Source organism: Apaloderma vittatum, unplaced genomic scaffold (genome assembly GCF_000703405.1).
Source record: "Apaloderma vittatum isolate BGI_N311 unplaced genomic scaffold, ASM70340v1 scaffold6828, whole genome shotgun sequence".
NCBI classification, from domain to species: Eukaryota; Metazoa; Chordata; class Aves; order Trogoniformes; family Trogonidae; genus Apaloderma; species Apaloderma vittatum.
This window is the reverse complement of record NW_009732309.1, coordinates 21,110-38,144: the sequence shown is the minus strand read 5'-3', so window position 1 is coordinate 38,144 and position 17,035 is coordinate 21,110. Positions and strand designations below refer to the sequence as shown.

At 42.5% G+C, this 17,035-nt stretch overlaps 1 protein-coding gene across 1 annotated transcript in view; it reads right to left on the bottom strand.

Moving 5' to 3' along the window:
- LOC104278482 (membrane-associated phosphatidylinositol transfer protein 3-like) overlaps positions 1-17,035 on the bottom strand; it is a gene marked incomplete at both ends in the record, with an annotated part of 36,015 nt that overhangs the window by 7,070 nt on the left and 11,910 nt on the right. Inside the window, 3 exons of the mRNA XM_009875469.1 lie at positions 2,421-2,656; positions 4,033-4,109; positions 12,367-12,414. Of these exons, the coding sequence (XP_009873771.1) occupies positions 2,421-2,656; positions 4,033-4,109; positions 12,367-12,414 (361 nt within the window). The remainder of the gene's footprint in view (positions 1-2,420; positions 2,657-4,032; positions 4,110-12,366; positions 12,415-17,035) is intronic.

The window sequence follows — 17,035 nt, the reverse complement described above, 5'->3', positions numbered from 1 at the left end:
TCCAGTGGTTTGATATTTTTCATCCAAAGACCAATCCCCGCCCGGCCACAACCTCCTTTCAGGGAGTTGTGGAGAGCAATAAGGTCTCCCCTCAGTCTCCTCCAGGCTAAACAGCCCCAGATCCCTCAGCTGCTCCTCATACGACACATACTCTAAATCCTTTACTAGCTTGGTAGTCTGCCTCTGTATCCTCTCCACTTTCAGGATAAAAGAAAAATAAAGAATAGAAAATACCCAAACCATAATGACTGGACTTCTCCTTACACTTTCTAATTAAAATAAGTGTTGTAAAAAACTGATTAGGAAAATGGAAATCCAAGAGCTTACATTGCAGGACCTACCACTGTGCAAGGAGCATGCAAGGGGCTGAGCACTCCAAAATTCACCCAAAAAATACTTTCATCTCATTTGATTATTCATATGCTTACTTTCCTACTTACGTATTTGCCTCCTAAATGTAACCTTTGTTTTCACCTTTTTACTCTCTCTCTCTCCTTCCACTACTCCATCTCCCACCTAAATTTGCAATTACTGTAAATTAGGAGCTCTAGTCTGAGGTGTGAATCAATGTGTGCTCATCGAGTCATATGCTATAAAAAGCGTAACAGTTGATTCACTCTGGGATATTTTTCTCCCTGAAAAGGGAAGAGATGCCTCTCAAATCATCTAGTTGGAACAAGAATGTGCCTTAGTTTTAACCTTTTTCTCTCCTTAGCAGCAAAGACAGAGATGAGTGTCAGAGGAGATCCATCATGCATTATAAATTTACACAGGTTGCACAAACAGTATCTTTCTGATTTTTATGAGAGATACAGGAAACTGAAAATTACAGTAGATAGGAGCAAACTAGATTAAGCAATCTGAAACATTTACTAGATGGAATGATTTGGCTCTGAAAGACCTTTTTCTGCTCAGCAACTATTTGCACGGCAGGAAGGAGAACTACATAGGTGAATTCAGATTAAAAGTCCCAGTGGAATCCCTCCGAACCCAGGCGCTCAGCAGCATAATTCAAAACCCATGCCAAGGGAAACAGAGGGTTGTACCATCTTGGCACACGCTATGCCATGCCTGCACATTCAGAAAATGGAGGACACATTCAAAACAAACAAGAAAGCTCGTGCTGCCGCTTAGTCAGTCATCTGGCTTCCCCTCAATGAAATGTTAGAGTAATTAAAAGCATATTTTCTCCTGCACAGTTTGCTAAATGGAATGTTTATCACAAGTCTATGTTCCACAACTGCATCCTGGAGCTCTAGCTATGAAAGCTGCTGGCATAAAGCTGCAGAAATGTGAGATCAGAGAATCATCTCTCCCGTTCATCAGCCCCAGATGGGTACATCACAGGCAGCTCTCCATGCAAGAACATACCAAGGCAATACCAATCTTAAGTCACTGCTGGGAATGATTCTATAGGATATTTAAACATCCAGCTTGGCTATTTTCATTCTGGCTGAATACCATGTGCTGCAACAAGAGGGAATCAAAAAACAGAGAAAGGAAGTGGGAGCTCTGTTCATTTGGGCTGCCAGGACATGCTCTTCCTTCCACTTTGCCTGGTCTTCTTCAAGACAGCTGAGACCTGCAGGCACTGGATTATGGGATACCTAAGAGACACTACTGAGCCCTACGTTAATCAATGGCCCAAGCAGGCAACAATGATCTCCCCAACACCCTTTGAGGGTTCAGCTCCTCTTCTGCCACCAGTCCTCCTGCTTTACAGGGCAGCAACTTGGACATACACACACCTATTTCCTGGTCGTTTGAGTGTATTCCACCTTGACGCAAACGGTCAGGCACACCTTCCATCAGTCTGGCATGTACCCTGCCACCTCTTCTTCCTCTAAGCCTGTCAAAGCTTCAAGACCAGCCAGCATTTCAGAACTTTAATGTATTCCCCACCTCTCTAACTCTGTCATCAGGACAGCAGGGATCACCATTCAATCTTAACAATCTCCACTTTATTTCTAAATGAATGTTAGCAATATGCCATTTTTGTTTCTAAAACAGGAAGCATTAAAACTATCAGGAGGGTTTTCTATAACATTCTGTACCTACGATGGCCAAATAATGAGCAGGCATATCCTCAGGCAGATCTTGCTATACTTCAATTCTAAGACAAAAGTCGTTTACTGAGGTTTGGGGGTCAGAGGGTGTGTGGGGGAAGTTAACAGTTATCACAGTTTCTTCTTCTGTCCAGATTTTCTTTTTGCCTTTTGGATGAATGTGGGCAATAGGCTGTAGTCCACCATGGGCTTTGTTTTTTTTGCTTTTGGTGGGGTTTTTGTGTTTTGGTGGTGTTGCAGGAAGCAAAAAGTTAAGAAGGATTCACAACATTTCATTACTAAAAAGAGGGGACACAGAAAGCTATTCAAAACCACACTGCAAAGTCAAACACTAGAAAACGCAGATCAACTTACTTGGAAACAAGAGAGAAAGCTGCAGAACAGATTGCTGGGCAGGGAACAAGTCTGATTAAGATGTGGCCCAAAGCGGCAGGGAAATGGGCTCGAGTCACTTTCTCAAACACAGAACTGAAGGTGTTGATGTCTGCCACCTTGCTGCTGTGGTCCCCACCTCCAGTGTCTAAGATGTTCCCTCCATGTAGGATCAAAATTAGCACATGAGTTTTGCAGTTCTGGTGTTGAACTCCTTCCTGTGAGAAAAACAGGGAATAAGAAGGGAAGAAACATTTTTATGGAAAGTATTGTTAAACTTGGTATCACCGTTCACAAGTGGTTAGCAGTGATTTTTTCTCCCACTCCCACTGTGATCTTTTTGTGGTGTTTGCCTTTGCCTGGGCGAGTGGGGGTTGTGCATGTGTGTGCCCTGTGTTCCATTTAATCCAAGTATGTCTGAACCAGGCAGAGCACACTATGCAGTACCAGAAAACCCTTGCAGCACAGATGCAAGTTTTAGTTCAATAAAATTATAAACAGTTCTGTGTACAAAAGAAGCTATTTTAAATATATTGAGATTGGAGAAGAATTCCAACAATCACAGACAGCTGAAATGCAAAGGTCTGTCTACTTATCATGAACAAGGCTGCGGCATTTACTGCAAAGGTTCTAACTCACATCATCACAGGTTCTAAGATGACAAATGTCTCTGCCAATGAAATTATCCAGCAAAAGTCGATGATAAAGTTATCTCAGCCTTTTGTGATTGGCAATTTCTTATTAAAATGTAAAATAGGGTTCACTTACCCAGACATTTAAAGAAAAAGTAAAAAATGTATCACTGCTAATATTTATAAACCTCACAAATACATTTCTGAATATGTGAATACACACACACACAGACAATAATCAGTGTGCTTCATCGAATAAACAAGATATTATCTACTTAGGACATAAAATATGTGAATGTCTAACAACTCTGCTTTGTTTTTTTCATTGTGAAGGCACTTTGCTGACCTGCCTTCTATCTGCTTAAGTATTGGATCTTATGAGAATTTTTAAGGTTCTACTTTTCCTTGCTCTAATTTACAATTTCCCTCTCCATATGGTCCCATTCCAGTTATTCAGAAGAGAAATTTCATTCCCCTTAAAAGCTAAAAGTAGCTCCTTCCACAGCCAATGCCAGCTTGTAAATAAGTGGCACTACTGATGGGTTGGTAGAACTGAAAGCTTCAAAATTTTCAAAGTGCTGTAGAATTGGAATTCTTCAAAAATGGAAAAGCAGACATTTCTGTTGCCTGTCCTACAGGTGGAGAGAGGACTTCAGTCAGTTAACTGGAAGGAACACAACTTGTTTATATTCTGTGCTGCTTCTAAAAAAAACAATTCTGTGACTGTGAGTTTCATGACTACTGCTGAATAGGCTTCCCAAAACTGGCATCTCCAGCCAACTGGGTCATACTGCCTAAGTCAATCATGCAGTGCCTAAAAATCTCCCGAAGATTTACAGTGATTACACAGGCTCCTACTGAACAAGGGAAACACACACTAAGCCACCAAACACAATATGAGAGTATTTCTACATGTCTACTCCTTAGAAATCAGCACAGCTTGTTTTGGGAAAAAATCTCACCTCATTGTCCTCATGAATTTCAATACTGCCTTGTGCTGGGAGCCTTTGTTTTCTTAAAGAGGCTCTATATAATTCACCTGAAAGGAAAAGAGACATAACTGATCATAGAAATATTTGATGCCTCCTCTTTCACAGACATCTATGAAGGCAAGGCATGTTTCTAGCTTCAAGACAGAAATATCTGTTCTCAGGAAACCCTGTGGACAAAAAGAACACCAGATAAGGTTTCTTGCGACCCAGTGTTAGAGGCTCTTCTGTTCTTAACAGCAACAATAACAAAAAAGATCTGTAGGATGACATTTGATGAGCACTGTTGTGAGCTTCGTTGTCATGTTCATACATGGGGCTGAACTCTTGCTTACAAATTAAGGGAATATTCCATATTCCTGTCTTTCACAGAACTGACGACACACCTACATCAGAGATGAGCAAAGCTTTGCCAAAAAACACACTGAAGTCCACTTACACTGTAACTTACAGGGTTCTACAATCAGATCCCGGAGCATCCATTTCTCAGGTAAAAAAAGAGGCGGCAAGAAGAAAAACATCACACTTCTGACTTGCTGTTGTCTCTAAGAAGTATTCCACTGGCCCCTGTGCTTCATTTCCAAACACAAGAACAAGAAAGTTTCTGCCGGTAGTCAGCATGGATTTACAAAGGGAAAATCATGCATATCCAACCCAATGGCCTTCTATGATGAGATGACTGGCTTGATGGATGAAGGGAGAACACTGTATGTTGTTTCTCTCAACTTTAGTAAGGCTTTCAATACTGTCTCTCATAATGTACTCACAGAGAAGCTGAGAAAGTGTGGCCTACCTAAGTGGATAGTGAGATGGGACTGAAAACTGTCTGACCTGCCAGGTAAGGGCTGTGACAAGCAGCACAAAGTTCAGCTTGATGCCAGTGACTAGAGGTGCACCCTACGGAGTCTACAGGACTACTGAGTCCTGTTTAGCATTTTCATCAGTGGCACAATGATGGGACAGAGCACACTCTCAGCAAGTTTGTAGACAATAAAAAAACAAGGGGAGCAGATGAACCACAAGAAGGTTATGCTGCTATTCAGAAGGACCTCAACAGGCTGGAGAAATGGGTCAAAAAGAATCCCAGAAAGTTCAACCAACTGAAATCTGAAGTCCTGCATGTGAGGAGAATAACCTCACTTAACCATACAGGCTGGGGACCAACCATCTGGAATGCAGCTTTGCAGAAAAGGACCTGAGGATCCCAGTGGACAACAAGCTGGCCTGGACCCAGCAGTGTCTCCTTGCAGCAGAGTGCCAGCTGCATCCTGGGCTGCGTTAAGCAAGAGCATCTGCAGAGGAAGGGAGGGGATCATTCCCTTCTACTGAGCACTGGTGAGACATCTGCACTGCTGTGCCCAGTTCTGGGCCCCTTAGTATAAGAATTTAGATTAGACAGAAGGAATAAACTCTTTACTGTGAGGATGGTGAGACTCTGGAACAGGTTGTTCAGAGAAGCTGTGGCTGTCCCATCCCTGGAAGTGTGCAAGACCAGGCTGGATGAGGCTTCGAGCAACCTGACTTAATGGAAGGTATCCTCGCCCATGGCAGGGGGCAGTTGAACCAGATGATCTTTAAGGTGCCTTCCAACCCAAATCATGATTCTATTCCTCCCTCCATGACACATACCATTTAGAAGTCAATGAGAGAGGACTGTACTAAATAATAATACCAAAGCGGTTTGCTTACAGATTTCTGGATTTAAACGCATTCTCCTTTGCTTCTTCCAGCACGTCAGAAGAACATAAATGCATCACATAATGCTACAGATGACTCAGTTTCCTTTTCTTGTGGCATTCTGAGTTCACACACTGTTCGTGGTTCCACTCCATTTAATGTAAGTTTATAGGCAGTCTCCTAGACCCTAAAGAGAGTGGACTGTAATTTTCACCTCACTAAGAATATTGATCAAGCAGGGTCTGGCCACATTATTCTGAAAGCACTGAATTTAGTCCAGAACACATTTTGTACAATCTCTATTCTTCTGCATTAAGACTGAGGGCTAATTCGACAGCATATTCTACCACTACCACTCCTTGCAGCCACTAGAAATTTATTCAACCTCTGTGGCTATTTTTCTTCATATTTAAAAGCAAGGTAATTACTCTTGCCCTTCTGCTAGACAAGGATTTAAAGGGTTAGTCATTTAATACTTGCATAAAACAAAACAATGCAACAACAAAATACCAGAAAACAAATCCAGTAGCAACAACACACACCCATAAACTCTGAACTTCCACCAAACATAATTGTATTCTGGAAGCATCTGCAATTTAAAGCTGCTTCTAATTAAAATGTTTCCAAAAGCTCACTTTTTTCTGAAGGTCATCACATGAAAAAGTGTCATTTTTTTAACAAACTCACAACAGAATCAGTACCACAGAAACATTTAAGTTCTGTGTCACTACAAAAGGACCATCTCATAGTGAACCGTAAGATTTATCTTCAAGAGCCTACTGAAACAGGAAACCCAGGGCACCTCGTCACATCCTCACAAACCCCTTCAGATACCCATACAGTGCAATGCTCGAGACAAAGTACGTCCTTGGACTACCTGGGTGCTGTTCCTTTGAAAATCCTGTTCTAAAGATACGCTTTTAGAAAGCAGAGAGGGTGATTTGCTTTTTCCCTAATGGATCAAACGCCAAGTTGCCTGATAGCTCCTTGCTTCGCACACACACGAGTGTCACAGATAACTGGACACTAGGGTTCTAGGCATTGTTTTAATAACAATTTCTGTTCTATTGTTAAAGTAGCCCTCCATCATAAAATTGGACTTCTTTCAAAACTGCTTTTTCACTTCCACTGAGAAAAAGAAAGAAAAAAAGCATCAGATCAACTTGCAGTATTAGACATTATATTGAAACAATGATGAGGGAGGGGCAGAGGGCTGTGTGTCACATGTGTGGCATTTTGACAGATTTGCTCATTGTACACTTTGCAAGATAATCTGACTTTGGGTCTACATAAGTTTAGCTTTATTATTTTCATTCAATACCAATAAATAGGGGACTTTCTCTACCATTATGACAATATAAAGGGTAAGACTGTTCAGCAGCTGAAGCTCTGCAGGAGGCAGAAATGGACAGCATGACCTACTATAAGGAAAATAACAGAAATTTAATTAGGCACTGAAATGAAACTGATTACGGAGAAATTACCTGGCTTACTATTTACTGGAAGGGCTTTAATGAAGTAAAATAATAACATGGACTGAACCTCGCTGATGACATTATCAACATTTTACAGATTTTTCCAGCTGTCTTGATTCATACCATTCTTATACCAATTTATGTTAATTGTATCATTATGTAAATTACAGTAACAAAAAAGGTACTCAAATCCCATACAGAGTCAGAAACCAGCGGGTCGTAATAGCTTACAGCTAGTGATGCAGTCACTAAAGGTCACGGTGAGATAAGATTAAAAACTTTCTGCTCACCTGTTTTGTCTTGTTTTTTAATTAACCTGCAAATGCACCAGCTATAGAGTCTGCTAGGTTTCTCAAATCTGGCACAAAGAGAGGAGACGTAGGAATAGAAGAACATGCTGAAATCTCATTTCTCAAGAAGGTCAGCTCCTCTGCAGGCACCCAAACCACGGGATCAGCAGCGGGCAGGTGGCAGCGATACCTACTTCCAACCGCTGTCCTAGTATCCAAGTTTACAACAGCAGCCACATCTCCAAACACACTGAGAGCTCTCAAAGCCTGCCTTTGTTACAATGTTTTCCCGGGAGCAGAACAGCTGAAAACCTCAATCTAGGCGCAGCTACTGAGCCACCCTACCCAGCTCTGGCTCTTATTCCTGAGCAGCGTGAATTCTTCATGCTTTTGCGTGAACTTGGCCCAGTATCACTGCATTCATTTCCTGCAGGCTACAAGCCAGAATGCAAACTCCTGCTACCTTTCTCCGAGATGCTTCTTCATCCCAAGCAGCACGGCAGGATATAAAAGTCACAATCAGTTGCTCTGCTTCTGAGGTGCGACAATCTCCTTCTCTTAGAAGGGTAAATAATCTTTGCCTCCAGAGACAAGACTGTCTTTTAGGGAGCTAGTCTGAGACTGAATTAACTCACCTCTCACAAAACTTTACACCTCCCACTTCCCCTGCGAGATGTCAGGGAACAGAGTTGAATGTACAGTAGCATGGCAATAAAAAAAGCAAAAAAAACCTCAAGAGAACAAGAAAGAGAATTCTGCTAAATCACAGGAGTATCTTCTTGCATAGAAAACCCCACTGAGGACAGAAAGAAAAAAATGCATGTCATATGATGGCTTTAATTTTTTACCAGTCATTATCCTACCTATCTGAGTAGGATAATGAGAAATAAAAACAGATCTTAAAACACCTTCCCCCTACTCCTCTCTCCTTCCTGGCCTCAACTTCCCTCCCAATTTCTCTACATCTTCCCACTGCAGCAGCGCAGGGAGATGAGGAACGGGGTTTGGGGTCAGTCCACTACACGCTGTCTCTGTTCCTCCTTCCTCCTCACACTCCGAGCTCTCAAACCTGTACTGCTTCTTCAACAGCAAAGTTTCAAAATCCACGCTGAATACAAGTGGTAGCAATTCTGCTATCGCTTCTTCAGGCGCAGTTTCTTCCCAAACTTGGGCTTATGCATTCATGTAATTGCATCAACTGCAGTGATCACAGGGAAGCAGCACTGACACTCTGCACTAAGCAATAGCCTCCCAGACAGCTCTGGGCAGCTGGCTGAGTAGTATAAGCACAGGGCTTATTAATTCAGTATTCTGGAACAGCCACAGCTGAAATACGGAATGAGGAAGGAGTACTTTCATTAAAGTAACACCACTAATTTTTAAAATGTTCCATTTCCCATTTCCTCCCCATGGAAATTCCTTGACATTTTAATATAAACTGTGCTCAGTGTTAATCCAGGCTCTGACAAACACCTTTCATATCTTTCTGCAAGCTTGTAGTCTGACACCAGCAACAGAAGTATCAGGGATGGAAAGAACAAAATTAATGCTATTATAGTCCAACTGCAACAAGTCAAATGAAAAGAATACACGTTTTCTGTTCTCTTTCAGAGGAGAGAAATCAAGAGAGAGAGGCTGAAGCCCTGGAGAAAGAATAAACCCTCTAAACTCAATCTGAAAACTGAAAATAGAAAATCCCATGTCTGGATGAAAATTTGTGACAAAATAGCATCCTGGAGACACATCTTGTAATCTGGGGCTAACCAAGCAAACCTGGAATACCTTGTAATCTTAATTAAAACAAGTGCTGAAATGTAAGTATTGTGAACAATTTGGTTTAGCTGAGGTCACAGTAGGTGCTCAACTATCACATAGAAATGGTGACCTCATTATTAAACACCTATGTCAACAGCATGAAATTTAGAAGTTCACCTTTTTGGGAGATCATCAATTGATACCATTTAAATCATAAGTTTGCATTATAACACTGGAGAGTTGGGCAGGGAATAACGTAATGAAATACAACAAGGGAAAGTGTAGAGTCCTACACCTGGGCAGGAACAACCCCAGGTTCCAGTGCAGGCTGCGGAACGACCTGTTAGAGAGCAGTGTAGGGGAAAGGGCCCTGGGGGTGCTGGTGGGCAGCAGGATGGCCATGAGCCAGCAGTGTGCCCTCGTGGCCAGGAAGGCCAATGGCTTCCTGGGGTGTGCTAGAAGAGGGGTGGTTAGTAGATCAGGAGAGGTCCTCCTGCCCCTCTCCTCTGCCCTGGTGAGACTGCATCTGGAATGTCGTGTCCAGTTCTGGGCCCCTCAGCTCAAGAAGGACAGGGAACTGCTGGAGAGAGTCCAGCGCAGAGCTGATGATGGAGGGAGTGGAGCATCTCTCTTATGAGAAAAGACTGAGGGAGCTGGGTCTCTTTAGTTTGGAGAAGAGGAGACTAAGGGGTGACCTTATTAATGTTTATAAATATGTAAAGGGGGAGTGTCATGAGGATGGAGCCAGGCTCTTCTCGGTGGCAAACAATGATAGGACAAGGGGTAAAGGAATCAAGCGGGAACACAAAAGGTTCCACTTAAATTTGAGAAGAAACTTCTTCTCAGTGAGGGTGACAGAGCCCTGGCCCAGGCTGCCCAGGGGGGTTGTGGAGTCTCCTTCTCTGGAGACATTTAAAACCCGCCTGGATGCCTTCCTGTGTAACATCATCTAGGTGCTCCTGCTCTGGCAGGGGGATTGGACTAGATGAGCTTTTGAGGTCCCTTCCAATCCCCAGCATACTCTGATACTGTGATAAAAACCAGCAGGAACTATTAAGCATTTTTTGCCAGGACAGTCACTCCACTATGTATCAGCTCACTGAGAAACACCCTAAATAGTTAAATGGCTCTTAACAATGTGCAGGTACCAAACCAAAGTGGAGGAGGTGCATAAAAACAGGAACTGACACTTATCCATACTGAACTATAAGGAGGACAGCTCACAGTCCTAAATTAAATGCAACCACATTACAGAAATTATACTGCTTTTCAATCTACCTGTCAATATGCAGGAACGGTAGCAACCATCTGAGCCAACTGATTCAACGACCAGGGAAGAGATTTACCGAGTATTTCTGGAGACAGAAACATACATTGCCACTGCAGGTACCAGTGACCCAGTACCTCTGGCAGGGATTGTTCAGGACTTGAATTTCCACTGGAATCTGCATATATAATTTATGTTGTATACGTTTGTCAGTGATTTACAGACACATGAATCAAGCTGTCAGTTTATAGCCTTTCCTGAAATAACTCATTGTCCAAGCAGTCTCTTCACATGGCGTACATCAGATCTCAAGATCAGCTGTAAGTATGAGAGGAGAGCCAGGTGAAAGGAAAAGCTCAGAGAGTGATTCAACACTCCAAATCAGCCATGAAAAGCATAAATTCAATCCACGATAAAAAAGAAGTAAATAAGTAGCCTGAATCTAGGAGGAAAGAATTCACATAATCATTCCCAAGCTTATGAGAACATTAAGTACAGTTCCAACCTGTAGTAAGAATCAAGGCAGGTCTTTATTTTTTTATTTTTTTTTTACCCCAGACCATTTCAAATATCCCTACTATTTTGCCGTGCTAACTACAGAGGAATCTGGAGTAAAAACCAAGAGAACTCACTTTAGGTACAACGCATAAGGAGGCGACAGCACTCAAAAAAAATTGTTATTTCCATTATTGCCCTCCCATGAGAAATTACGCTGTTTCTTGCCATCTGTTGTGCTATTACTAGCCATTTATAATGACAAATCCATCATAAGAAATATGTTCACATGAAGGCTGTAACATATGCTTTCATTTAACAAATGATAAAGAATATTGCAATACACTGCAGATGCAGTTTCGCAAACTGCACTCTTCAGAGGAAAATAATGAGCGTGACTGAGCCCAGTTCTGTTTTGGAAGCCACAACATGAAATAACGCCCGTATTAACTTCCACACTATGTCTTCATCAAATGAATCTTACACACACATGCTGCCAGATCTCACACACGACTACTGTGGAGCACTGGATGAACAGCAACACACAGGGCTTAGCCAAGGATCTAGACTCCCAAGCGCTCCTGAGCGCCAGTTCTCACACCAGGCAGATGAGCTCGGCAAAGCATGACTTCCAGAGTGGAAGGGGCGGGCACAGAGTGAAGGCATGTGCTTATAAACACAGCTGCAGAAATAGCAGACACTTCACTGGCAAGTCAGTGAGGGCAACCGACAATTGTTTCCAGAGAGAACTGTGACAGAACATCCTCATTAACATCACTTGTTTCTATAAGCCAATTTGCTCTCTTTAGCAAGCAAGGCAAAAGCACAGAAAGATCAGCAGCACAGTGACACGTGAACACACTCCTCAGAGTGGGGTACCAGCAGCAAAGGAACCTTAGCAATGCCAGGCATGGCACTACTTTTCATTCCTACAGCACTAGGAAACTTTAACAGCTACACCTCTTGCACCTCTTTAAGCAGGGATGGGAGAACAAAGTTCAGAGCACAGAGCACTGAAGGCTTCTACATTGCAAACTGAGCCGCTTTGTACCACCTATCATGTACACCAGCAGTTTTGCCCTCCAATGCTTCACCTTTGCCATTCTAGCCAATGCCATAAGGCGCTATCCAATGCATTAAATAATGTTACAGACATTTTCTTGGTACATTTTCATAATCTGCATTAAAAATAAATACATTTAAAACAAAACTCAAAAGAATCCTGGTCCCTCCAGATCCATCTCCTTCTGAACATATCACAAGACCTGCTGGTTAATATCTCTGTTCTGTTATTATCTCTAGTTGTTGAACAGCCTCAGCACAAAGGAAAACGCAAACTTCAACTCACGTTGCTTTTCCTGTAGAAAGCCAGATGAGCAAAATGCAGACTCTTCACCTGCAAAACAAAAAATCACAATGTGAAACAGGATTCTTTACATGAACATTAAGCTCTTTACTCTTTCTAGCATATTTCAATAAGTATTTTGCAATTGACCACTACGCTAATTTCTAAAAATCTCATTGGCTTCAGTGGGAATAGCTCAGCATATGACACGCTTGAAAATTGCTCTAATCTATTGATCAAAATGGTTAGTCTAGAAGACACATGTTACTCTTCATTTCAAGAAAGGCATCATAAGCAATGAATGAAATGTAGCTAGGAATCTATTACCTGTAGCATGAGCCACTGAATCCCTAACAGCTAAAAATTAGCATGATTTATCTAACAACACAGAACAGATTCTTATTCAAAATATTTAATTAGCAGTGTTTTGAAGAATGTCTCTGTCCTTCCATTCCCTCCCACAGCCCATCTGTCCAAGGCAAATTACAAGTGCAAGGGATTTTCTCAGATCTAAACACAAAGACCTGAAATGCAGAGACACAAGGATACTGAAATAGAAGGGTCTTTATCAGTTTGTGCATATAGATAAAGGCCTCCTACAGCACTCAGGCTATTTCTACCATGGAGGGTAAATATCTTTGCCATCACTCCACCACGACAGAAATGAAAGCTCAGTGGTACCAGCCCAGAGCTACCATCAGAGCTGAGATGGGAACAGAGGTCTCTCGGTACCTTCTCTAGATTCCTTTTTCAGAGGCCCAGGCAGTATTTACTCTTTTCCCACTCATGACTGTCATCTGCATGCAAGTTACTAGGGGAAAAGTACTATCTGCAATGGTTCTCAGGGAGACTGACTGTTGAGTCAAAGCAGCCATCAGACATTACCTTGGGAAGAACCTGTGAAGCTCTCAGTGCTTTGAGCTCACCCAGACTGCAACAAAGAACCATGGGCCATTCGCTCACTCCTTAACCAGTACTTTTCGGGATGGGGAAGCAAAAATTCAGCAGAAGGCTTGAGGATCAAGAATAAGGTCAGGTGCACTCACCCCCATCCCTCACCGACCTTAGAGACCGCATGGTTGCTCTCCTCACCCTCACCTCTCTTGCCTCCACAAAACAAACAACTCCCCAGTACAAAAGACAGGACAAAGAGTCCAGCCCAACAGGTTTCCCCTCTGAAAATACACTGATTGCAGAGGTGCTGCTTGGCCTGGCCTGGCCTGACCTTATGTGCCTCTGCACCAGTGAGATATTCGGGGCATCCTACTTTGCCTTCTTCCCCACACACCTGGTCTTGCAGCGTTAGCTACTGGACTGCCGGTAGGTTTTATGGCACATGTGACCTTCTGCAGCTTAATCACCTGAATTAATTTTACAAAACACACCACGGAACAAACAATGCCCATGCTCCACTTTAGAACCTGGCTTTCGCCTCAGCAAGAATACTGTGAAATAACTTCTGAATAGTCTGTTTTGTTAGTATTTTTTAATGCCACAGCAAATGTAACATTGTGACAGGCAACCGTGAGCATAATTACGTCAAACTTGGGAAAGTAACACGAGAGGAAAGGAGATAATTTACCTACAGATAGTATGACCATCTGCATGGGAATGGCAGCCAGGAAAATTCTAGGCCCAGTGAAACATTCAAGAAGACATGCTGATTTCAGCATGTGGACCAGAAAAGGAGTCTGTGGAGGGGCTGCAAGGAAAGCAACACTCTCTGCAGCAGGACTCGGCTCTCACTTAAAAAATATCTTAGTAGCTAGTTTAAGCTTCATCCATTTTACATGTATTTGCTGAGCAGTATTCTAGAACTTACAACAGCATGAAATTAAATGAAATTAAATGTTGCAAAACACTGGTAACCTGCCCTAGTGTAAATGGCTACCATGGTTGATTTGCAGAAATCCAGTTCGCTGTTTCTCTCTAAAACCTGCTGCTAGAAGTAAATCTATACAAGCCATCTGATGTGTTTTGGAACGCTGTTGACTCCTCTAGCTTCCATCCTTCCCTTTCACTGTTCACTCCACTAAGCCAAATTTTCTGTTTGCCATACTTCGCATTATTAAGCAGTGGCAGATGCTCTTGCAATATATTTAACAGCAGCATAAACATTACAATCAGCTATGTGTAAACAGCCTTTAATTAATCATATGACTCTACAAGGACAAGGAGGGGGAGAATTCTCTTGGAAAAACTACCTGCTCATGGCTTAGATGAGCATACGATCTGCTGGATAAAGCACAGGCTGGATGGACAGGCCCGAAGAGTGGTGGTAAATGAATTTAAACCCAACTGGCAGCCGGTCACAAGTGATGTTCCCCAGGGCTCAGTACCGGGACCATTTCTGTTTAGCATCTTTATTGATGATCTTGGTAAGAACATAGAGCGTATCATCAGTAAGTTTGCAGATGACACCAACTTAGGTGGGAGTGTTGATCTGCACAAGGGTAGGGAGGCCCTACACAGAGACTTGGACAGATCAGATCGATGGGCCGATGTTAACGGCGTGAGCTTCAACAAGGCCAAGCGCCAGGTCCTGCACTTGGGCCACAGCAACCCCTGCAATGCTACAGGCTCGGGGCAGCGCGGCTGGCAGCTGTCTGGCAGGACAGACCTGGGAGTTCTCATGGACAAGCAACTGAAGAGGAGCCAGCAGTGTGCCCAGGTGGCCAAGAAGGCCAACGGCATCCTGGCCTGTGTTAGAACTACCGTGACCTGCAGCAGTAGGGAGGGGCCTGGCCCCCTGTACTCAGCACTGGTCCTTCCCATGGGGTGCAGTCCTTCAGGAGCAGACTGCACATTCACAACAGATCCGAGTAACCTGGTCTTGTGCAAAGTGACCAGGAAAAGCCTTTCACTCACCTGATAGGAAAATTTCCAGTTGTGAAAGTTGATCATGTCCATCTATTTTGCTGGTTACCAGTAAAGTAATCCATCAGTCTGTATGTGTGGCATACGAAGCACAGGGAAAGTGAATTTCAGAAGCATTTTACAATTAGTTTTAAACAACTAAAAATTAAATTGCATTTTGTCAATTGCCTACCTGAGAATTTATCCCCATTAAGCATTTTAACTAATTTAGTTTGTGTTGGAGAGTAGAGCAGTAGCATATTGCTGATGAAATTAACTAAGGGCTGTTAAAATTTAATTAGGGAATATTAAATCAACAGTCACACTTTGTGGGAAGCTGTATTACAGAAAACTACCTTTTTATTTGTTTGCTTGCTTGCCTTTTTTTTGGATGGATCGCTGGTTGGTTTTGGCTTTGGTGGTTTTTATTAAGACCTTCATATTGGGGAAGAAAAAAAGAAAAAAAAAAGGTTGCAAGCCCAGGGTATGCACCAGATTTTAGAATGTCTTTCTGGCTTCAGGCATGAGAAGCATATTGACAATTACAATCCTATCAATTTAAGGATGCTGTGATTGGGAAACTAAAGATGACCGCCTTAAGTCTGTTGTACAAATTGAGTTTCAAAACAAAGAAACAGTCAAGGTTCACTGCGGTTTTGCCTGTTTCACATTTTTAATGTATTTGTGGAGTTTTTTAATGTTTAGACTTTGGAAAATGCAAATGTATTAAAACCAAACTATCCATAGAAATATTACCATTTTTTCCCCCCCGAGAGGACTTCAAAAGAGACAAACTCACTGCAAAACAGCAAGTAGACAAATGTTTACAGAACCCCTCTTAAAGAAGCCCAAGTTCAAGCCCCTTCTACAAATCTGGTAGAACACAAATCTAACCCATTTTACACAAAAGTTAAGTAATTGTATTAGGTTTGCGTAGCAAGGTCTTGGCAGCATGGGGCTACAGGAGTGGTTTGTGTAAGAAGGCAAAAGGAGCTGTCCCCATGACCAGATGGAAGAAGTAACAGAGAGGAATGGAGAAGAGCAGCACTAGTAACAAGACAATGCAGTCCTTAACGAACTGAGAGCTTGAGTAACTTCAGAACAGTCTACACACAATTTTTATTCCGCAAGGCAATTTTTTGATTGTGTATGTTCACACTGTTCTTCCTTGTTTTTCTTGGGGAAGAGACACAATCAGCAGTTAGAGTCTAGCAAAGAGCTCAGCAAATCAAAAATCCCTACCAATTACCTGCAATATGTAGCGAGAATGACTGCACTGCGAGACACCACCACCTCCATGTTAAAGCCATTCACAGGCTTGAACAAAACACCTTTTTGTTTCTCCACACCAAATTTGGAGGAAAACAAACAGTAAATAGGAAATGGTAAAAAGACCTCTCCATTTCAATACAGCAGTCTTTCCCATTCTGCCATGATCAGTCAGTCCTGGGCGGAGGATCTCACTATACCAAAAAACAGCAGCAGGAGTGCAGCCTGCAGCAAAAGGAGCATTACTGTGGTGACAAAAGGGACGTGTACCTTTGCTGATCAGCTTGACTGTTTGCATTGTCATTCTGCAAGCACCTTAGCCATTGTGAAATTTCTCCACATTTGTACTGAGGTCAGCTATAAGGGGAATTCTGTTTTTAACTTGCTGCAGATCACAGAATCACAGAATCATTATGGTTGGAAAGGACCTCCAGGGTCATCAAGTCCAACCTTTTTCCCAGCATTTCTCTACACCATATCCTCAAGCGCAACATCTATTTGTTCTTTAAACACCTCCAGGGATGGCGACTCCACCACGTCCCTGGGC